At 34.1% G+C, this 23,191-nt stretch overlaps 1 protein-coding gene across 4 annotated transcripts in view; it reads right to left on the bottom strand.

Annotated features, from left to right (window-relative positions):
• The window catches only part of DYNC2H1 (dynein cytoplasmic 2 heavy chain 1), a 168,866-nt gene that overhangs the window by 99,248 nt on the left and 46,427 nt on the right, over nucleotides 1–23,191 (bottom strand). For all 4 annotated transcript variants that reach the window (XR_014688603.1, XM_084506642.1, XM_084506643.1 and 1 more), the window contains 16 exons: nucleotides 21,981–22,089; nucleotides 21,102–21,215; nucleotides 20,158–20,300; nucleotides 19,654–19,735; nucleotides 17,314–17,468; nucleotides 15,261–15,398; nucleotides 12,624–12,737; nucleotides 10,496–10,656; nucleotides 10,208–10,331; nucleotides 9,523–9,644; nucleotides 8,776–8,862; nucleotides 6,599–6,725; nucleotides 5,136–5,277; nucleotides 4,491–4,600; nucleotides 3,111–3,209; nucleotides 1,728–1,851 (listed from right to left, as the gene is read on the bottom strand). Coding sequence is in view for 3 of the 4 variants with exons in the window: in XM_084506642.1 (XP_084362768.1) it covers nucleotides 1,728–1,851; nucleotides 3,111–3,209; nucleotides 4,491–4,600; nucleotides 5,136–5,277; nucleotides 6,599–6,725; nucleotides 8,776–8,862; nucleotides 9,523–9,644; nucleotides 10,208–10,331; nucleotides 10,496–10,656; nucleotides 12,624–12,737; nucleotides 15,261–15,398; nucleotides 17,314–17,468; nucleotides 19,654–19,735; nucleotides 20,158–20,300; nucleotides 21,102–21,215; nucleotides 21,981–22,089 (1,951 nt within the window). In the remaining variant the exon portion in view is untranslated. The remainder of the gene's footprint in view (nucleotides 1–1,727; nucleotides 1,852–3,110; nucleotides 3,210–4,490; nucleotides 4,601–5,135; nucleotides 5,278–6,598; nucleotides 6,726–8,775; nucleotides 8,863–9,522; nucleotides 9,645–10,207; nucleotides 10,332–10,495; nucleotides 10,657–12,623; nucleotides 12,738–15,260; nucleotides 15,399–17,313; nucleotides 17,469–19,653; nucleotides 19,736–20,157; nucleotides 20,301–21,101; nucleotides 21,216–21,980; nucleotides 22,090–23,191) is intronic.

Genomic DNA, 23,191 nt, shown 5'->3' with positions numbered 1-23,191 from the left:
CATTAAGAAATAATGTAAATTAATAAATTACTATAAATACACTTAATTTAATCACAGTGGGAAATAATTAATTTATTCATTTTTGTTGTCATGTATTCAATCTATTTTTATACTATTGAGATTCTGACATTTCTCAATACACTTCTCACAAAATTAAACCATATATATGGCTTCTCACCACTCTCCTTCCACCACAGAAAATTTCCATTACAGCCATGTCAGAAAATAATAAAGTTTAACTGTCACGACTAGAATAAGATTTTTGCCTCCTGATACTAAACAGAAGGAAGAAAGAATTAGAACATTAAAAGTTTCAAAGTGAAAATTTCTCTTCCAGAGAAATTTCTGAGGTGGCAGTTAGGTACTTCTCTATTATTAGCACTAGGAGCAGAAGATCAGAAATGTTCCAAGTATAAATCTCTTGCTAAAACACTGGTACAGATGAAAATCACATACCAATTTTGCTTCTGTGCCAAGGATCAGAATAAATTTGAGGCTTATGTTGTAAAAATGTCAAATAGAAAATGGAAGCTGTACAAGGACAAAGTAACTGCAGTATATAAATTCACATTTTTTCTTAACTTCATTTCATTCCAAGTAGTGAAAAGATGCAGAGTCATCACAAACAAAATAATACAGAGAGGCCTCCACTACCACTTCCACATTTTGACAATTGTGCGCTTCATAGCCAAGTGACTGAAATGACTCAAAGAATGACCAGCTCTCCCAAAGAATGACCAGCTCTCCCATTTCAAAACACAGCTCCCTGGTTTGGACTTGCACAGATCTAGAGTTAACGGAGTTCATATGGAAGAGGCTGCCTGAGGTGTTATGAGCAATTTCCCTGAATAAACTTGTATTTTTGATTTAATCTGCTTTCTCCACAGTTCTGCAAACACATTTATCTCTTAATTTGATTCCTTTTGAGATGTATCTCTGATAATACTGTATCTCTGCTTTCCAAAATTCAGCAGAAGCTAGTGAAATAAAACAGTTGTCAAGATTTTCTATCTAGTCTCCTACAGAACCTTGAAGTCACCACTCAGGTAATGCTCTCAGCTCTTACTGAGGAGAAAAAAAAAGTAAGCACATCTGTAATGGAAGAATGATCTAAACTAACAACTTTTTATTTTACAGACCTGTCCCCGTATAGGGGATAACTACATCTAAGAACTCCACAAATATTTTTATTCTGCTTTACTGCATCAGTAAAGGGGATGTATTTCACTGAATTCTATGACCCCTCACACTCCCATTCCAAAGTCACATAAGGGATGGATCTGAGCATCTTCTTTAGTCTTCAGACAGACAAAAGACAAAAGGCAACATCAACTTTCTATAATTCTGATTTCTAACTGCATAATCAGTAGTGTAATTTCTGGTCTATTCATTGTCCAAATTCCTAAGAAAGACCATGTGTTTGAAATTGCCATTAGAAATTAAGTTAAAATTTAAACTCTGCAAGAATTCATAAAGACGTTTTATTCTAATTCCAGTTGCAAAAAATCTTTAAATACTTCTCAGTATTTTTCAATTTAGCAAGCAAGAGCATAACTCCAACATAACTAATGCACTGAAGTGTTAGCAGCATGTATAGTAGCTGCATATTAAAGAGGAAAAGACAACGGAATAGTCATGGTTTCAGAAAAATCAGGTATTATATGATGTATACGGATCTAACCTTCACAAGGCTTGAACAAGCATTTTTAAAGATTTTGGTTTTTTACCTTGGACTACAAGATCTTTTCTTAGCAATGGATAGAGTACAGGTTCCACTCCATCCATTTCCTGTATAATAAGTGTTTTCCCAAACCTCACTGCCAGCTCAAGAGATGTTAGGAAGTTGGTGTCCTGTGCAAATGAAAACAAATTTATTTGATTCATGTTATTTTGAAATATCAACACTTTGACAGCAGTGTTAAAGAGTGAAAACTCTATAGACACTTTTAAATCGTTTTAGGAATGAACAGGAAGTCATTATACCAGGAATCTGAATATAAATGTCAGTAGTATAACCAAAGAATTCTACTACATGCATCATATGGTAGCCACAAGTATTTAATTTAAATTCATTTGATACAACTAAAGGATTGCTTCAGCTACTGGCATACAAGCAACCAATTTAACATGCCTAGCTCTCCTTGTGCTGCATCAGAAGAAAGCAGGTCTGCAATAGGTCTTGCGTCATGTCTGTCAGGTGTACCTGGCTAGTTAGTACATCTCAAATATTATTAGGTAGCTGTGCCTCAAAAGGGAATCAAGACCTAAAGCCAGGATTCACAGATACTAAGATATCTAAACGTAGGCTTTTGCCTGTAGGTATCTAAACACACACTTGGTTTTTAAGATTCCATTAAAGTCAGTGGTGATCCTGGATAATGCAGTCAACAAGCCCAAAAGTTAATCAAGCCAACCTACTAGCAGGTTAAGTATTCAACTCTTAACTAGTACATTCTGTGAGTATCCAAAGTGCCTACATATGGCTGGCACGGATCTCTAGAAGACCCACATTCTGCTGAAGCAATACTCCAAGGCCAGATGGGATCCAATAAGGGACTTTAGAATGGCACCACAAGTTTGTCTATGTTTGTGCAAATGAAACAAGCCTAGCCACTCATGTAAACTGACATGGTGTCTTAATCTTGAACTGCAACCTAGCCAAGTACTTCCAATGTAGATAATAAAACACAAAAATCACAAGGAAGAAGAATATACATACTCCCAAAATCCTACGAACTGCAACAAATACAAAAAATATATAAATAAATACATAAATAATCTATTTTTAGAAATCTTTTACTATCTCTCTCCCAGCAGGGAATACTGATACTCTTGAAAAGAGCAGCACAAAGAGACAAGCTTGTAGAAATAAAACTACAATAATGTTGACCCTCAACTTTAAATACTCTGATTTCCTTCTTGAGTAAATACATTATCAGTAGCATCTGATAGAATCACCATAAACAAAAACTCTGTGAGAAATTTAATGCTTCATGAAATATGACCTCATATTTGGTGATAGCTTTCACAACTAATAAACTGCTCTCTAAAGTCTGGAACTGAGAGTATCAAGCAGAAAAATATTGTAAGACCAAGAGTAAATACTGGACCTGCTGGTTAACAACTTCCAAACGTGATTCCTTCAAATGTGTCTTCAACCATTCTGTAGCCCGGAAAGAAGGGTCTATCAGAAATGGGCAAACTTTACTCTAAGAAAAAAATCAGAAAATTACATAAATCTATTTTAAGAATTAAATTGAATGGGTAAAACAAATGAATACTGCACAATGAATTAAGTCCTCTTTTATTTCCCCAAACTGATGTTATGCGCATTTTAATATTTTTTCATTAACAAACTGTTTAAAGAAACACTAATGACCTAACAACAAAATGACAATAAACAACAACAGTATAAGAACAGTATAAGAACATTATTTTCTTGTCTTTTTTTTTTTTTTTGTAAAATATTGTGTTTAATTCCAGTTTAAAAGATGCTGAACAAAATATGTGCACAAGCAAAAGGATTTGAGCTGAGGAAGGGCTTGAAAACGTTCTTAATGCACAATGAGATTTTTAGGAGCTTAATCTATTTAACTAAGAAAAAGATGAAAATAAGATTTGATTACAGCATGTAAGTACCTTTGAGAGTACAAAATCATATTTGTTGAAGAGCTTTTTAATCAAAGTGAGAAAGTAATAGCTAGATCTAATATCAAGATCATAAAGCAAAACTTATTTAAATTGGAAAAAAGCTGTAACTGGTCTGTGCGAATTATTAATCATCCAAGCAAATAACCAGTGACAAATGTAAATTCTCCTCTCCTAAATGGTATTACATTTTTATTTTCTATCAGATAGAAGAAATAGCTACATTATAACTACAGTATTATGTTATATAAATGTGCAATTGCGTAATATGTACATTTATTGTCATATATCTATATGCTATTATGTGGTAATACTGAATCATGGTTATAAGCACAGTATTATAATTTATTATAATTATTTTATCTGGTATTAGCAACTGGCCTTAAGTGAATGGCATTTTATGTCCTGTATCACAGAGATAAGCTAATGATTAGCTTTAAGGATTTCAGATCTAGATATTTTGAAAGGCATCTGCATATAGCTTTTTACTTTTTCAAGACCAAAAAAGTATGAGAAATGATACGTCAAGTGCACACTTATAGGACATAATCTTCCTTGTATTAGTGTTTATGATTAGTAATAGACTAATAGCAGGTCTTGTCTGTTCAACATCTGGAAGAAAACCATAAAAGCAGAAAAATAAAAAGGATATTCTTTCACTATATATTTTCCTTTTGGTACGGAGTACCCAGAGTTAGATAAATATTTGTTTCTCTGTGCATGTTTTATGGTGCTAATAAAACAATGAAAATGAAATTGTTCAAAATTCCAGAAAGATATCATGTTACTGAAATTTGTAGAAATTGAAATACTTCTAAGATAAGATAGAAAAGCAAGTTTACCTGCAAGATAACAAGAGCATTTTCTATTGAAAGGTCATCTGAAGGTAAGCCTTCGCTTTTCCAAACTAACTCCTCACTTTCTGTGCACAGGAACCGCCGTAAATCAAACTCTGATAAATGAAAGATCATAAGTTTGTGCTAATATTTATAGCTTGCACATTTTAAGCCTTCATCACTTTATATACAGTGGAGAGTCTGCCTTAAATCAGTGCAGGTCTGTTAATTGCCCTTACATTATTTCTTGAATGTACTGCTATTTTCTATCTGATGTTTCCAAAAAAAAATGGTGCTGTTAACACAGACAGATAAAAATGATTACGGAAAAACAAGAAGCATTCAGAACCCATAGGCAAATTTCCAACATTTAATGTGAATACTTTCATTCATATAAACTTTACTTTTTAAGCAAGGGCTATGGAACAAAATCTTAAAAATATATATATAAGTAGTTATGATCTTAAGAAATAACAGAATAATCCTAAGAAATAGTTGTATCTGTATGTACAACTACTTCTTGAATAAAAATTAATGTTGTCATTTTTCAAATGGGGACACGAAGACAAAGGGGTCTGTTCATCAGAACTCACTGGCATTTCTCACTTTCTCAGTCAAGCTGACTTACACACCCACACCCACACAAATTACTTTCAAGGCCTGCTGATTTGGTCCATTCATCCAATCTGGTTTTCCTCTGATCCTCAGGAGCAGCAGAAAGATAGGTAATAAATGCAGCTGCTAACTGAGCTCTCTTAGGCAACGTAGACAGTTCATCTGTTATCTCTGACACCTTCAAAAAAAAGAAAAATTACAAAATGTGTATTATAAATAAAAACTATGTTAATATTTCTCATAATTCATTTAAAAGTCAGAGTTACATTTGTCTGCCATTAAGAATACAACTGAGAATGAGTTTCTCTCATTGCATTTAGAGTATCTGTATTTAGCTAACTCACTGCAAAATATAAGTGAAAATATAAGTGAAAATGTGAGGAAAGTTTTTTTTTTTTATCTCTCAGCTACAATGTGGACAGATGTTTCTAAGAATTTAGCTCCTACAAACTATGGATTTGATGAACACTTCAGGTTGTCACTTGTGAGCAACTGGATAAATCATAACATTGTAAGAAAAATAAGAATACGTGATCTTATAGTATCAGCTAGTGAATGCTACTCATAATACGTATGTACATACCAAATACCGTACTCAGAAATTTGATTCACTGAAGACTCACAAGATAAAATACATTTAACACGTATCTTTGAATAAGCTACCTGCAATTTACTGCCTATGCTTTGAACTCTTCTAGTATTTTGGAATAAAAATACAGCATAGCAAAACAACATAGAAGACTACCATAATTGCCTTGAAAAAGTAATGTCACCTTTGCGTCTAATCAAACTGACTTTAAAAATAATAAAAAAAAAAGCTTACACACACAAGAAACTTTTTACTACTATCTCCTTATTTTAAAGGGAGACGAACAAAGCATTTTCAGCACTAAATAAAGCACCATCTTCTACATAGGATGAGTACCTGACTACCACCCACTATTCTGCTAGGTATGCTAATATATCTACACCGTACCATTAATAGAGCAGGATATACTTGTAACGAGAGGGATAATGTACCAGGGTGAAAAATGTGAAGGGTCATTTTTAGAACTCAGGTTCAAATATGCCCAGACCTTACTGCAGCAGATGGAGTATCTAAAAAACTACTTGCAAAGGAAGATCTTCCCTTTCCTTCAATCCTGCTGGTCATCCTGTGAGAGTATTCATCCAATACTAACTCTAGATCTTCAAAATGAAGGCATTCAACCTAAGCTAATTGTTTATGCTTTTTCTAATGTCAATGAAGAGACAGGCAACTGTCTCTCAGCGGGGATATTTATCCCATCTTAAAGTACCAAAGAAAGCTAGGTATCACTTTCTGGAGGTGGCAGCTATTTTCAGCTTATACGTATCTTGGAGTTTTCCTTTTCTGCTTCTGACTGAAGAGTTGTGTCCAAACGGTTGCCAATTTCTCCCAAATATAACATGATTTCACTTTAAAATAGAGTTATCAACATATCAGCTATAAGAAGTATGCTATGAAAATTTTCACTAACCTGGGTGCTCCATCTTTTGTGTTCCCTATCAAGTTGATTTATCAGTACCTCTGCAGCTTTCAATGTTTTCTGAGCTTTACTTAGTTCTGCTTCAAGTTTTGCTGCTTCAGTTGTTCTACACTGGAACCTGTAAAACAATTACTGTTTAAAATTGCTGTCACAAACTACTAAATTTATGGACAGTTACTTCAAAGGCAGCTTAATTGACTGAACTTGTGAATCCCTCACTTATAGTTCATGAAGAATACAACAATTGTTCTTTATACCGTCTTCTGCTCTTTGGTAAACGAGCTTGTTAGACTTTACACTAACAAAATTTAGATACACAGGTATAGACTATAAGGTCTGAAAATCATTCCTTCATCTACTTAAACAGCATGACTTTATTTTAGTGGTTGATGTTTTGTTCTGCACATAGTCAGGACAATAGCAAACTCAACAACATGCTACAAATCTGTAACTCTTTGGTAAATATTCTCCTCTAAAGGAGAATATTGTTTAACTGCTAAATTTAAAGTTCAATACACAGTACTCTATTTTGTGAACAACTCTAAAATAGGAATATGCCCCACACAACAAGCAAGGTTTGGATATTATGTTGTAACGTTTAACACCTTAATAATTTAATACTTATTTACATTAGGATAACTAATGCATTTAGCACATAATCAAAGCTTTTAAAATGAATGTATTTAATTATAAATAGATACAGTATCTGAGACATTGTTATACATGTACAGTTGAATGAGAAGAAGAATTGTTTGGGTTGGAAGCAACCTTAGAGATCACCTTGTTCCAACACCCCTGCCATGGGCAGGGACATCTCCCACCAGACCAGGTTGCTCAAAGCCCCATCCAGCCTGGCCTTGAACACTTCCAGGGACGGGGCATCCACAGCTTCTCTGGGCAACCTGTGCCAGGGCCTCGCCACCCTCTGAGAAGAGAATTTCTTCCTAATATCTAACCTAAACCTCCTCTTTTGTAGTTTAAAACCATCACTCCTTGTCCTATCACTACACTTCCCGATAAAGGGTCTCTCCCCACCTTTCTTGTTAGGCCTCCTTTAGGTACCAGAAGGCCACTCTAAGGTCTCCCCAGAGCCTTCTTGAGATGGACAAGTCTGGTCCTAAGAAGACACTGAAGTCATCTCAGATTTAAAAGGTGAGACACACACCACTCTATTTTTGACATCTGCTGTGTCTACACTGGAGGCTTCCAACTCAGTAGTAAGAAACAAGTACTTTGAAAGAGCATTCCATCTGATCAATGAGATGAACTGCTGCAGATAGCCTAAGTATGGCTTCTTCTGATTTACACATCTCACAGTACAGAGAGTTACATTTCATAGAAACAGAGAATCATAGACTGTTTTAGGTTGGAAGGGACCTCTGGAGGCCATCTGGTTCAATCCCTGTTCAAGCAGGGACACCCAGAGCCAATATCTCAGGACCACATCCAGGTGGCTTTTTAAGATCTCAAAGGAGGAGACTCTATAGCCTCTATGCCAGTGCTCCATCACCTGCACAGCACAGAAGTGCTTCCTGGTGTTCAGACAGTAAGTACCTCGTGTTCCAGTTTGTTCCTTTTGTCCTAGCACTGGGCACGACTGACAAGAGTCTGTCTCGGTCTTCTTTGCACCTTCCCTTCAGGTATATATTGACATTGACAAGATGCTTCGCAGAGCCTCCTCTTGTCCAGGCTGAACAGTCCCAGCTCTCACAGCCTTCCCTCAGCCCCTCAGTGGTGCTCCACTCCCTTCATCATCTTGGTGGCCCTCTGCTGGACGCTTTCCAGTATGTCTGTCTTTCCTGTAACGGGGGCCAAGAACTGGATGCAGTGTGGCCTCATCAGTGCTGAGCAGAGGGGAAGTATCACCCTTGTCGATCTGCTGACAACACTTTGTCTAATGCAGCCAAGAATACTATCAGCCTGCTTATCAGCAAGGGTATGTTGCTGAATCATGTTCAACTTGGTGTCCAACAGGACTCCCAGGTCCTTTTCTACAGAGCTGCTTTCCTGCTGAGTGGCCCCCTGCATGTACTGGTGACTGGGGTCATTTCTCCTCGGGTGCAGAACTCTGCACTTCTCCCATTTATTTATAATAAATATCATTATTCATACTGTAAATTCATCTTTTTTTTTTTATTTATATCTTGAAATAAACAAACACAACATACTTATCTTTCAGTTCTGATACTTTCTGACCAACAGAGTTCAGAAGATCTTCCAACTTCTGTTTTCTGCCTTCAGTTTTCTTGAGATTACTGAAAAATATAATGCTTATTTTAAGAATATGCATCTCGAAAAAAAAAAAAAAAAAAAGGTGGGGACTGTAGCAGAAAAATTGTTTATATACAGATAGTCCAGAGATAATTCTTGTGATTTGTATTAATAAAAATCTGTTTTAATGTTTAAAAGTTTTGAGTAATTCTTGTCACATATCTTTGGAAATGCAAACCAACCACATACAAGTGTATTCTTAAAGATCGGATCAAATTCTTCCAATATTTTATTTTAAGACAATTGGTATATATTTCTCAAATTACAGATGGTCATAAGAATATTTCGTATCTTTGTAATTACAAGGAGAAACCGACAATGATTAGTAATGCCTGAGGAAAAAAAAAAAAAAAGAGGAACCACACTTCTTATAGCATAGCTTTTGTTGACAGAGTACATTTTAAGCATATCTGCAATGTTCACTTCTCACAGACATATTTCAGCATAGGTTGGTAACTAGTGATTGGCAAGAAATACATGTATATACATGTATATGTTACACACTTTTTACTGTCTCAGCATGAATATTTTAATACTTGTTATTGAGCTACAGTTTCTTATTTTTAACTAACTTGAGTCCTCTTAAGTCTCTCCTGCCAACACTGGAATTGAGAACATTTATCCTGAAATAGTGTCTAACTCACGCTTCCAAGCCAGCCTTTTCTTTTTCCAAAGGTTGAATTCGTTCTAGGACATGGGAATACTGGACATTGGCATTTACCCAAGCAGCCAATGGAGCAGCTGCAGCACTGGCTCGTTTAGCGTTCTGAAAAAAAAATCAGTAACAGTAAAAAGCAAGTCCTTTAAATATGATGTACATGAGAAATACAAGATAAATAATTGCAACAGATTTACCGCTTATCAACTTTAATATGCCAATTAGCCAACTCCGCTCTTAAACTTATCTTTTATATTGTTACTAAGAGATTATATTGTAGGCCATCAATCTGTGTAAAGAAAATAATGTGTATCTTTACAACTGTGAATCTCCACAGGAGATATGAAGTTCTAAATGAGTGCAAACTCATTGTGTTCCTTCCCAGGGAACAATTGTCCTCTTAAAACTAAGGAACTAGTATTTAAGAATTCTACTAGCCAGTGAATTAGCTACTGCTAATAGTAGCATATAGTAGCTAATAGTAGCATATAGCTACTCCCAAATTTGGTCTCAAAGATCACCAATATATTAATTGTCATTAACTCACTTTTTTTTTTTTTAAACTGCATGTAATGTTAAGACTCTTAAGAGTTTTTTTGGTGATGGTGGTTGTTTTTGTTGTATTTTTTTTGTTTGTTTATTTCATTTTATGTAATGCAATAAAGTATTACCTTAGGATCAAAAGATGATCTGTTTTTGTAAAGAAGCTCTTCAACACTCTCTCGGATTTCTTTCGGAATGTTACGGGCATCAAAGGTTGCTATGTCCTCCCTCACTCCTCTTTTGGCCAAGAAACTGTAAAAGTATTAAATAATTAAGTAAAGAAAACACAAACGTTCAAAAGATTATTTCCATATGAAATATAAAGAATTCTGCACACACATCATTCCCGAATATAACAGAAAGCATTTCATATTGCAAATTACTGTCTAAGGTTGAAGCTTAAATAAAATCCTCACCTCTTCATGCTCACCCAGGATGTATCAAAAATCCCCATCAGCCGTAAAACTCCTTCTAGGATGTCTCTGATTATGTCAGGGGGCATACGTAATGACCGAATTTCTGACAAAGACTCTGGTTTTATATTTCCAACTGCTAACTTAGCTTCATTAACCAGTGGCTTAAAACATAAAAACATATCAAAAAATGTATGAAGATATAAGAAACTAAAAGTTTGCCATTTTGGCTTTTATACATTTTCATTTTAGCATTAAATATTTCATTACCTAACTAAATACTGTTGATATGTATTCATGTACACAAGTTACTAAAACAAAAATGCTACCTGTGATAAGTACGGTTCCATATAAAACACATTTCAATCCTGACATTCTCTAAATTTACATTCAACGCTGTATTTCATAAATATTTGTATATAATACCATTAATTATATTTGTTCTTCCACTGCTTAAAAGTTCATTGTGTTGTTGGTATGGTTTAATAACGATGTCAATTACTGTTTACAAAAGCACCTAAGAATATCTATGTACAAGAAGTACAGTCACAAGAGCTTGCTCTTTTCAGTAGCTAAGCAAATCCAGGCACCTTTTACCCTTACCAACAAAGCCAAAAAATAACGAGGAAACAGAAGTTAAGGAATTATTAAAGATTGTGCACACTCTGCACATCTTGCATATTTATCAAAGTCTAGAAAAAGGGTTTTAACCAAATCCTTTAGTTCTATGTTACTTTAATAGAATCATAGGATCACAGAATGGCTTGGGTTGGAAGGAATCTTAAAGATTATCTAGTTCCAACCCCTCTTCTCAGGCACAGAGGAGGGGATCATTGGTCTGTAGCTCCTTGGCTCCTCCTTTTTACCCTTTTTAAAAAGTGGAGTGATGTTTCCATTTTTCTAGTCACCAGGGACCTCAACTGCCACAACTTTTCAAATATGATGGAGGGAGGCTTAGCAACTACATCAGACAGTTCCCTCAGGACCCAAGATGTGTGGCATCAAGCTCCACAGACTTGTACTTTCACTGCAAAGACATGATCCCTTGGTACCTATGATATTCAAAAGTAAAGAAAAATAATTTGCTGTACTTTTTTCTTATTGTTTAGTACAATTTTAAAATGGATGGGATGAAAAATAGAGACTAAAATCAATGGCTCGAGACACATACCTCTACCAAAAAAATGATGCGTAAAAGCTGTAAAGTCTTTTGAAGAACAGTGTGCAACAGAATCACAGAATGGTTTGTGTTGGAAGGGACCTTAAAGATCATCTAGTTCCAATACCCTTGCCGTGGGCAGGGGTGCCACCCACTAAATCAGGTTGCTCAGAGCCTTACCCAACCTGGCCTTGAACACCTCCAGGGATGGGGCATCCACAGCTTCTCTGTGGCAAATTGTGCCAGTGCCTCACCAATCTCTGAGTAAACAATTTCTTTCTAATAACTAATCTACATCTATCCTCTTTTAGTTTAAAGCCATTACTCCTTGTCCTATCACTACACTACCGGACAAAGAGTCCCTCCCCAGCTTTCCTGTAGGCCCCTTTAGGTACTGTAAGGTTTCCCCAGAGCCTTCTCTTCTCCAGGCTGAACAACCCCAGCTCCCTCAGCCTGCCTACATAGAAGACCACCCTTGACCATCTTCATGGCCTTCCTCTGAACTCATTCTAATACGTCCATGTTCTTCTTGTGCTGGGGGTCCCAGAGCACCATTTCCCTTCAGCTCATAGTGCAAGCTTTATGATATTACCAGCTTCATCAAGGAGAATAAATACAGTAGGTCTAAAGAATAGATTAGTAATTCAAAAATATTCCATTAGGTCTGCAGAGAACAGCTGTAGTACACCATGGCACCACAGAAATAGCAACTGGAGTTAAGATTTGACCTGAAAAGTCTTTCTTCAATTAAGATCAAATATAATACCAATTTAAATGCCAAAGTGACAATCTGCATTCTGACACACAAAATTAACTGTTTTCTCATACCAAAAGGTTTTTATATTCAAATAATTTAACGCAAAATTTAAGAAATATTAGGATAAATTGTACAGAATCATTTTGCGTGGCAGAACTTGAATAAGCCAAATAAAATCTCACCACAAAATATTACTTTTCTGTATTAGTTCTTACCTGAACCTCCTTTAATTCATCTTCAATTTTTCTTTTTCTTTCTTCTATTTCTGCAGCCTCTTCTGCTATCCTTTGTTTTATTTTTTCCATTTCTGTTTTTTGCTCACTAGCACTCTGTAAAAAATAATATCTTTACTTTTCAAATTTACACAGATTTTATCCTACATTTTGTTCTCCTTTCTTTTAGTCTTCATTACAATATAATACCATAATACCAGTCACAAATAGTATCTGAAACTATTTGATAAGAGAGAGATTGTTTCAAAAACATACATAAGCATTAAATACATACATAAGCATTAAATATTAATAAGCATAAGTATTAAGCTTATATTCATGTAACTAAATGATACGGAATAAGCACCTTTTACTTTTACTGCATCTCCTTCTTTACTGTACCACAGACAAGATCTGTACCTGTTTTTTATGTTTATTATACCTTTGTCCCCTTGCCTATGATTCTTCATTCCATATGAAGATGTTAGTCCTTCTCTAAAAGTTTAAGACTGGCAGCCTCTAACATAATACATTTGGGAGTAGCATCATCCTGTCTTTATTTTTGTAGCTGCTCAAATTTCTATTTCTTTCATGACACCACTGAAACTCTCCTCCTCTGTGACATTCATAAAAGCAGCAATTGTTCTGTTCATGCTACAGCCTGTTAGCCAAAAATACTATTGCAAGATTTACTTGTAAAGTTGCATATATTTGTTTGTAAGGATATTTGCCTGACATCCTACACATATATTATAAGCTGTTTAGGTTTATATCTTTTCTGTTTTCCTGAATTTGTATTGTGCCTAACACAGAGGGATAGCAACCATTAGCCAACTCCAGAACTCCTAAGCAAAAATAAATACCCAATATATAAACTAAAAAAAAAAAAAAAGTTTACAGCCTGCAGTAAACATAAAAACAGGAACTACCAAAAACAGTCATAAAACAAATAATGGAGGATAAATGCATAAAATAAATATATAATAAAAATAAGTGATATATATATATATAAAATAAAAATAAATAATAAATAAAATAAATGCATTAAAGTGTAATATTCTAGGCTTAATTCAACTAACAGATGCAAGACATCAAAGCCCATAGTTCATATTTTTATATATTTTCCTGTATGCAATATAGTATTTTAACCAGCAGTTGTTGATCTGAGTTGAACTTGAGCATAAAGTAAGAAATGTATAAAAGCAGAGAAAACACTGAGATTAATAATAATCTTTCTGAGTGCTTAACCTAAGCTATAGACAGTATGCCACTGAAATCCATAAAAGTATGTCATTCTTATCCAGAGAACATTAACTACATAAAACTAGCTTAGATATTTCATGCAAATGTGCATGGACTGATAGCTCTGCGTAAGAAAACCTTAAAATTCAGTTGTAGGTCAAAAGCCTTGCTCTGAAAGAAGATAAAAAGTGCCTATGTATTAAAGACCTATCTCTTACACAAATTGGAACATTTGAAGTGACATTAATATGTCAGAGGGCACCTGTACTTTATGCTAATCTGAGCCACAATTCTATCATAATTTTTCTGATATCCACAGGCCCATCACCCATCATGTTTCATTGCTTTTGGCTTAATCCTCACTTTTGTTCCACAATGTAATAGATGCTGCATGGGTAGCAGATTCCTCTACTGAACAAAAGCAGATACAGGGTTAAAAGAGAAGTCATGAGAAATGGCACAAAAATTCTTTGAGGCCAGCAGTGAATATATACCAAGCCAATCATCACTATTCAAATACATATACAGTAAACAGATAGAGGCTAAAAATATTTAAGAATTGCTAACAGGAAGTAGGCTTGTAAGAATGGAAAGTAATGCACCTTGTAGAACAAATGGTTTGAAAGAACAGGCATTTTCTTTACTGCATATCTCTTTCATATCTCTGCATATCTATCAAAATATCTCTTCTTTGAGCTTATTTATTTAAGCTTGTTTCAGACTGACAAGACTAAACCAATGCTAACACAAACACAGTGCAATGAGATCAGATTCATTATGGCTTCACCTACATTTATTATTTCTGGAAGTATCAATGTAGAGATCTACTTTCTACACAGTTAGTGTATTTAACTGAGAATGTACTACTAAACAAAATCACCTCCTCAAAGAAAAGGTCTACCCCTGAGCTGAAGGATAAAAATTTCAAGGAGTGAAAAACACTACACAATTACTTAACTTTATCTGAGGTTAACTTCGTAAGACTGAACCTCATGAAATACATACTTTATCATAGTCTACAAATTCAACAGGATTTTTTACTTAATTAGTGCTACTTGTCGGTGTTTTCTTGAAAGTTCCTATTTTTAAAAAGCATCAAAAAACCTATCAGTTTGGATTTATGATCTTCTAGGAAACCTTACAGACTGATCTACAGCAGTAAATGCTACTCAGAAAGTGGTAGTGTTCTCTTCTTACTCAATCAGTTCAGACCTGATTTAAGGTCCTTTGTTCTGTTGCTGCAAATTTATTCGTACCCCAAGGCTCATGCAGTCCCTTAGGCAACTTCTTGTAAAAGCATCACATTTAGCACTCCTTAAAAAGAACACCAAGCACAGGCAGCTATGGAGATGGAAAACAGAAAAGCATTTATTTTTTTCACTTTTGATATGATCGTACCTGCATAGATACTGTAATTTCCTGAAGAGCAGCATCAGCCTCATCCTGCTTAGTTTTGAGTAGAATGCTTTGTTCTCCGGCTTTTCTGTTCAATTCATCTACAAGGGCTTTAGCTTCATTCAGCTTTGAAACACCTGCCTATAAAAGTTTATAAAAAGCAATTGCTTAGCAAGGAATTTTAAGTGGATTTAAATGAATTTTGGTTAGAAATAATACATACAGACTAAGAGTGATGTAAACTAACATAGTTCATTTTTAATTTCTTTATAAAAAGATGTGTTTAGTTCTCACCTGTAAACTTTGAGTCACAAATAACCCATTCTCTCTCATGTTCTCAAAAAACACGATTTACTTTTTAATTATGTCAATAAAAAATTCAACAGATTTTAGGTTCATTTGTCATGTTCAACTTTTCATAAAATTTATGTTCCACATCATCTCACTATTGTTTACATTTTCTTAGTATTAATTAATTAATTAATTATAGATTATTAATTAATTAATAATCTAAATTTAGATTAATTAATCTAAAAGGAGAGTTGACAATCCTAGATGTGTCAGTTTAAGGTCTTTTACTACATCCAAAAGTTGAAAATGAAATCCTCAAAACAACAAAGTTTTAAAGGATCAGCAACTTGAACCCAAGTCTTTTTTTTATTAAATTCAATAACATTTCGGCTGACTTACATTAACTTCACACAATTTTATTTCCTATAATAGCAAATCTACAGTAATTAAACACATTGAAACAAACTATATTATCCTATTTCTACATAGTTGTATGTTCTCTAAAGAACTTAGATGAACATTAAACAAAGCCTCAACCAATTATGTTTATTTTCTTTATTCACACTTTCTAAATTATGTACTTAAAGAAAACAGAATTATTTCAACACATCTGAAAAAATATTAAAGATAAAATAAATATTTTATGTAGCATAGACATGTAGATGATTACTTTTCTCTACCCAATGAATTCAACTAGTAAATAAAGTAAATATGTGTTTGTTACAAACAAATCAGTGCTACTTCCTTAAAACAAAAATTAAGAAAAAAACTTCCTATCTTTCTATAAATATAAAAACAATTTATATCACTACAAACTTAAATTCTTTGTTAATATGCTTACTATGCAATTAGTAAGCTATGGGAAAAAAAATATTAGCAGACAAAAAAAATAAAAAGAATATAGAATTCAAGGCAAGAAGTTGCAAGTGTGATTTCAGAATAGTACCAGGGATTACTAGGAAAAGGAGCTGAAAGTGAAGGGGAAAGGAAAAAGCCAGAAATATTATGTCCTAAAGCATGGGAGGGAATATTATGAGGGAAAAAGAAAAGGGAAAAACAAGCAAACAAAGAAGAAAGTATTAATGAAAAGATAGAAAATAATTTTTAAAAAATAAGCAAGTTACACATAAAGAACAGTATTAAAGTGACATCTTTGGGTGAACTATATTTGGTCTAGGGTTGCATAAAAGTTTTGATGGGTGGAAAAGTTTGAAATCAATTCCAAAACATTAAATGAGGGAAAAACACAAAAAAGGGAATTTTGGCCAAAGCTACAGAAGTAACCACAAAATTACAGAGTTTACAGCTTATTAAACTAGGAGGATGCAAGAATCACACAAATTAAGTTGTTGCAGAGATATAAAGAAAGGGATGGAGTAGGTAGCTACAGGGAAGGAAAAATATACAAGCAGAGACATAAATTGATCAAAAGATGGATGTGTTGTTTGCAACACAATTCCATAAAATTGTGAATAAATTTAAAGTGCTTGTAAGTCCATTTTACTTTTACAAGAAAACATACCCATTCTGATACATGCTTGAGATAAAATATTAATGAAAACAAGTAACAATTCTAAACCCTAGAACTTCTGAACAGAGATTTCCATTAAGATTCATTCTATTCCTCTTTTAGAGTCACAGCATGAGTATAGGCAAACAGGAGTCACCCCACACAACTGTGTTAGTAGCTACAGCTCATAATACACAAGGTATTTCCAAACGGTATATTGAAAGACTGCATGTTAAAAATGTTTTAAATACATACCTGCAAGTGATTCTGCCTTTTTATTAGCTCTCTTCTTTTACTGTTATTGATTGAACTGTATATGTGAAGGAATGTCATGTATCTGCTAGGTGTTGCTCCATACATTTTACATGATTCATGGATTGCCAGAAATGACTTAAAAAAATCTGAATCACCTGTACAAGAGAAAGTGTCATACAGATAATATAATTATTCTTACCTCATATTACAGTAAGGATGAGTAACAGAAGGGTTTGAGATATGAATTAACAACATTCCAAATATGATAGAGAGTCTTTCCATGAAAGCAGTTTGCAGCAGCCAGAATAAGCTTCCAGATGAAAAAGATACAGAACAATTCTTAACCTAAGCACTATCATAGTCAAAGAAAAACAGCCTCTCTAATGGGAAGAGTCAGTACTACACAGATCCTTTTAGGGCTCAAATCTTAGATTTGTAACAATGTCTCCTCCAGAGGAAAAAGACTGGGCTTTTTCCACATGATCTGATCTTCAGAAGTAAAAAAAAATTAATTCCAGAAAATATACTGGCACCACAGCTTGGACAGTACCATAGGCTACAGTGAGCACTGAAATCTATACAAATAAAAGTAATATCTGCCATAAAAGAAATGAAAGGTTGCTTTTGAATGAATTATGAAGAAATTACTGACTCTCAGATGAAGAAAGAAAAACAGTAGTTAGTTGGGTAGTCAGAAGGTTGATAAAGTAGCTCCTCAACTCACCAGAAAACTGGAAAGAATTAAAATGGTATCACATGTGATCTGCCTTATAAATTCAAATTCTAAGCATAAAGGTGGGTGAAAACCAAAAAATCAAAAATCCCACTCTTGATGAATATGGAGCTTATTATCACACTGTCTGAATGGAGACTACATGGCAACTACTGCCCAAAGATACTAGTTTAAATCCTTATCTGAAGTACTAAATATTTGCTATACTCCACTTGGTGTGGAGTACAGGTGAGATTTCTTTTACTTCATCTTCTGTCACTGTGCATAAAGGCAGTTCCCTGATTTATTCATCTCAAGCCTATAAAAATGCAACTTCCAATCATACATAGTGACAAATTAAAAACTTACCTCTTCACAAAAGTTGCTGTTTGATGGTAAAGTCTAATGTTTCTCACCTTTTGATAAATGATTCTGGACGTTCTACTATATTCATGAATTCATACACAAAATCTGTTTCCTTCTCTCTTCCTATATATTTTTCCCTTCTTATGCTCTGCAAAGGTATCTACAACACCATGACTTTTCTTCTAACTCATTTCCATTTATTGTCAGCAACCAGATTCTCACTGACATTCCTATTTCTTCAACATGTTTAAAATCTGAACACTTCTCTCTAAATTCCAATCCTAAAATAGTATTTCACCAACTTTTTAATCCTTCAATATTCTACCTTATCTCCATTTATAATTAATAAAATATATGTCTGAAATGGGTTTGGTAAATTGCTTTTGTCTTTTATGAGTGACCACAGTAATATGGTTCTAAACATTGCACCCTCCCTTATAAGAATATATTTTTGTCCTCTGGTTTTTTTTTTTTGGTTTTTTTTTTCCTGTGCATTAGTAACTTCTTCCCATCATCAAGGGGAACACTTATCCTATCTGAATTGTTCTCTGAGGAACCACTTAATTCTCCATTCTATCACCAGTAACATGATGCTAACATCATCATTAACTTTTCCTTCCCTAGTTTTGCCACCAAAGTGTAACCTTTGGTACTGTTTCTGAAATTCACTATGCACAAACCTGTGCATTTCTCCACTATTCCCAAGGCTCACAAGAAAGCCATTAAAATAAACAGAACAGTAGAGTTTAAAATGTGACTTGTTTAGCCCAGAATCACAAAGATTGAGAGGATGGTATCTTTTCAGCTCTATAAACTTCTTCACTGCTAGGTATTCTGAAAGGAAAAGAATTATTACAATATAATGAACGTCTGGAAGCATGTCTATGCTAATGAAAAAATGAAAACATATAGACCACAAAGTATAAAAGCTTTCAAAATGCCTCAAAATTTGAGGCTTTGAAATACCATCCACACAGAAGGAAGATGCAAAACATAGCAAGTTATAGTTTAATCAGTTTACAAAATTCAGTATACAGAGTGGTTTCTTGTGACAGAGGAGACTACATTTGGTGACTCAGAATGCACTTTCCAAGTTAATATTCCTATGTGAAAAATGCCTCCCATGTGGACAATACTGAAGTTTACGAATATGCTGGCAAAATCCTACTCAAAGTACCTATGCTATTGTCTATGCCCAACAAAGACCTGAGTAAGTGATTAATAAAAAGTTGTAACAAATAGCTGATCCACCAAAATATTACCTGAATGTTTTTTCTTAAGTTCCTTAGGTGCTTTTCCAGTCTTCTCTTGTTCATCTGAATCATACAAAAGCATTTCAGGTATCTAAGAAAATCAAAATGATTTTTTGTATGACGTTACATAAAATTAAAATTTGAATTAAAATTAAAAAAAAATCAATTTAGTTGTTAACCTAAAAAGACTGAAAATTAGAAATGTATTCAGAATAAGGGATTTATAGAATATTTAGAGCCTTCTATAGATCAATTCTACAATTGCCTGCAATACATGACTTCCTGTTATGTCTGGCAGAAGAGCTTTGTTGGCTGTAAGAAAGAACAATTAATTCTCAGAGGACACCTACAACAGCACAAATTTCAAAGATGTAAAAAGCTACACAACAGAAATTAGAGAGTAGCTTAAATACAACTGTTGTGGTTTAAAGGTGTCCAGAATTAAACAATTATTAAGAATTAAACAATGCCTTAGTCTAAGTCTTTAAAGACTTTACACTTTTAAATCTTTACCTTTTTCATACTGTTTTCAGACCAGGTTTCCATCCACAAAACATGACATTTCTTGTACAGTGCTGGGTTACTTTCACAATTTATTGTAAAATTTAAATTGGTAGAATCCATGATCAGTACAACATGCAGATTCTGTTGGATCCCTAAGGAAATGCAACATATATAGTAACTAACAATCTGACTACATGACAGATTTACTTCCAATACAACTGTCCTTCAAATACTTACCAGAAAACAATTTCTGAAAAAAAGGCACTATTACACTACAACACAGCAAGGCAGGAATGTTTACAAATGGAATTTAAATAACTTAATATAGCATTATATATTCTCATTATGGATATTACAGTGTATTTTTTAATTTAGAAGAGCTGACAGTATTTAAATGGATACCACCAGTTTACATTCCAATCAGTACAAAAACAATTAGAACTAGTTCCAAGGCCCTTGACTATGACTGACAATTTCTGTATTCTTTCAGTCACATTAATTTATTTATTTGTAAACTACTTTATCTTCTTGTTGGTCCAAGAAGAAATACAAATAATTAAAAAACCTATCTATGAACTTACTTGTAAGTACTTAAAATCCAAAGAGAGTTGTAGGTAAAATTGACAAATAGAAGAAAACTCTGTTATGATATACATAACCTAATCAAACCAGAAAACAATGGAGACAAAAGCTTTCTTCCTTCTAATTATTTTCAACGGCAGAATTTACAATACCTTTGTAGAACATTCATGGAAAAAAAAAATCAGATAGAGGAATGAATTTTAAGCTAAAAGTTCTGTATCCTCACATATCACACTGTAATCATTATTCCTGCCTGGTTTGTAATAATTACTTGGCTGTTCAAAATATACACAAAAAAGACTTAGTAAGTCTTCTTTTTCCATTATATCGCTTTTGTAACCTTGTAATAAATTATAATTCTGTTCTCTTACTATATGTGAAATAGTTGAAAATTGGTCCTGTAAATCCGTCTTGTGAAGCTTGATCCTTTAGAGGAGATAGCAATGGTTCTAATTCTTCTGTTTTATACAATCCAGGAACTTCTCCTATATGAAGAATGAATTTAAAACGTCAGATCAACCACACTAGAATTATTCAAATTCATTTGAACAGCTTGCATACAAAATTTGAGTATGGCAGTATTTACCACCATATTTTCATGATTTTCATCACATGAATTCCATTCTTTTTTTCATATCATGAAAATGACCAATTAAATGATAGTAATTCCATTTAACTTAAACAGCCTACTTTGCTAATATTAATGAAATATACTTCTACAACTCATTCAAGCTTACCCAAAGACAGTGATTCAATACTACATATAAATCAAATTAAGTGTTCCTCTGATCAAGGAACAAAGCTAGATAACAAAGTAAAGTCACTCTTGTTATTTGTTATTATTTATCACATTGTTACTTTTAGAAAAGGGGGCTTTGCTGATGTTAGTCTAAGTAAATTACTCTGTACAATCTAGCAAAACATTAGGACACCTCTCGATTTTGAATTTGATTAGAAAAAGGGGAATTATAGAGCTGAATACATTATTATTTTGTTATTATATTATTCAAAAAAATGCTTTGAAATAAGTTGCTTAATTTGCAATGTTGAGTCAAAAGCACTCATATTGCAGGGTAGGCTAAAGGATAGCAAAGCAAACTTCAAATCATTTCCTCACTCTAGCCAAGCCTGACCTGAAAGCTAATCAGCTATCTGGTATGGAAATAAAGGTGGAAAACATCATCTAATTCTGCCTTATTGAACCAACTCTGTGTTAAAAGCAGAACGAAATCTTTTTGGATTCATCTCACCTGAAGACAGTAAACTGTTGATCATCTCAAGGAATGTGGAATGAACAAACTGATAGTCTTCGAGGAGCAAAACCACTTGCTGTGCTTCGATGCCAGCAAGCTCCATCACCTACAAGCAGAGAAGGTATTTTAATCTCAGTATACAGAGTACATCTTGTTAATAACAGAATGGCTATAAATCACAGTTTTGTTTTGCTTTGTGTTTTTTCCACAGCATCTAAACTGTGATACATTTACAAAAGATTACTAAAAGATGACTACGTTGTTCAGTTATATGGGATCAAATATAAAGAACAGTCTACCCTAGACGTACAACTTGGTAATATGAAAACAATTAAAACAGACTTTTTTGTAGGGTATATTTATGCCCTAGATGTGACTCATTTCTAGAGTTGCATCACTTTTTGTGGGGGCTTATCTGTAAAGTTTTCTTTAGCAGTTCTGAGCTCCTGTTTCAAGGTTTGCATTTGTTTTTAAACAGTGTGCATCCTTTCATCAATCATTAAAATAACACTTGATTCAGCTACTCTCTTATGAACAAGCAGACCCTAGCAGAGACAGAGTATGAAAACACACTCTCCTATGAAGACAGGCTGAGGGAATTGGGGTTCTTCAGCCTGGAGAAGAGAAGGCTCTGGGGAAACCTTACAGCAGCCTTCCAGTACCTAAAGGGGGCCTACAGGAAAGCTGGGGAGGGACTCTTTGTCAGGGAGTGGAGTGATAGGACAAAGAGTGATGGTTTTAAACTAAAAGAAGGTAGTTTTAGATTAGATATAAGGAGGAAATGTTTTACTATGAAGGTGGTGAGGCACTGGAAAAAAGTTGACCAGGGAAGCTGTGGATGCCCCGTCCCTGGAAGTGTTCAAGGCCAGGCTGAATGGAGCTTTGAGCAACCTGGTCTGGTGGGAGGTGTCCCTGCCGATGGCAGGGGGTTGGAATTAGGTGTTCTTTAAGGTCCCTTCCTACCCAAACCGTTCTGTGATTCTATGATACATGAAAAAATAAAAATAAAAATCCAACATTTGCATAAGCCTAGAATTATTATGTTCACAACACTCAGAAAAACTGCTGTAGTATTCAAAACAGTAGAGTCTCAGGAAAGTGCTATGAAGAACAGCATGCATTCTAAACACTAAGAGCTTCTAAAAATCTCTTCCATTTAGACCATTGACATTATGCTTTTCCTAAAATCTCTCTCTCACACAACACTC

The sequence above is a fragment of the Aythya ferina genome, assembly GCF_964211825.1.
Source record: "Aythya ferina genome assembly, chromosome: 1".
NCBI lineage: Eukaryota > Metazoa > Chordata > Aves > Anseriformes > Anatidae > Aythya > Aythya ferina.
This window is presented reverse-complemented; position numbering and strand designations above follow the sequence as displayed.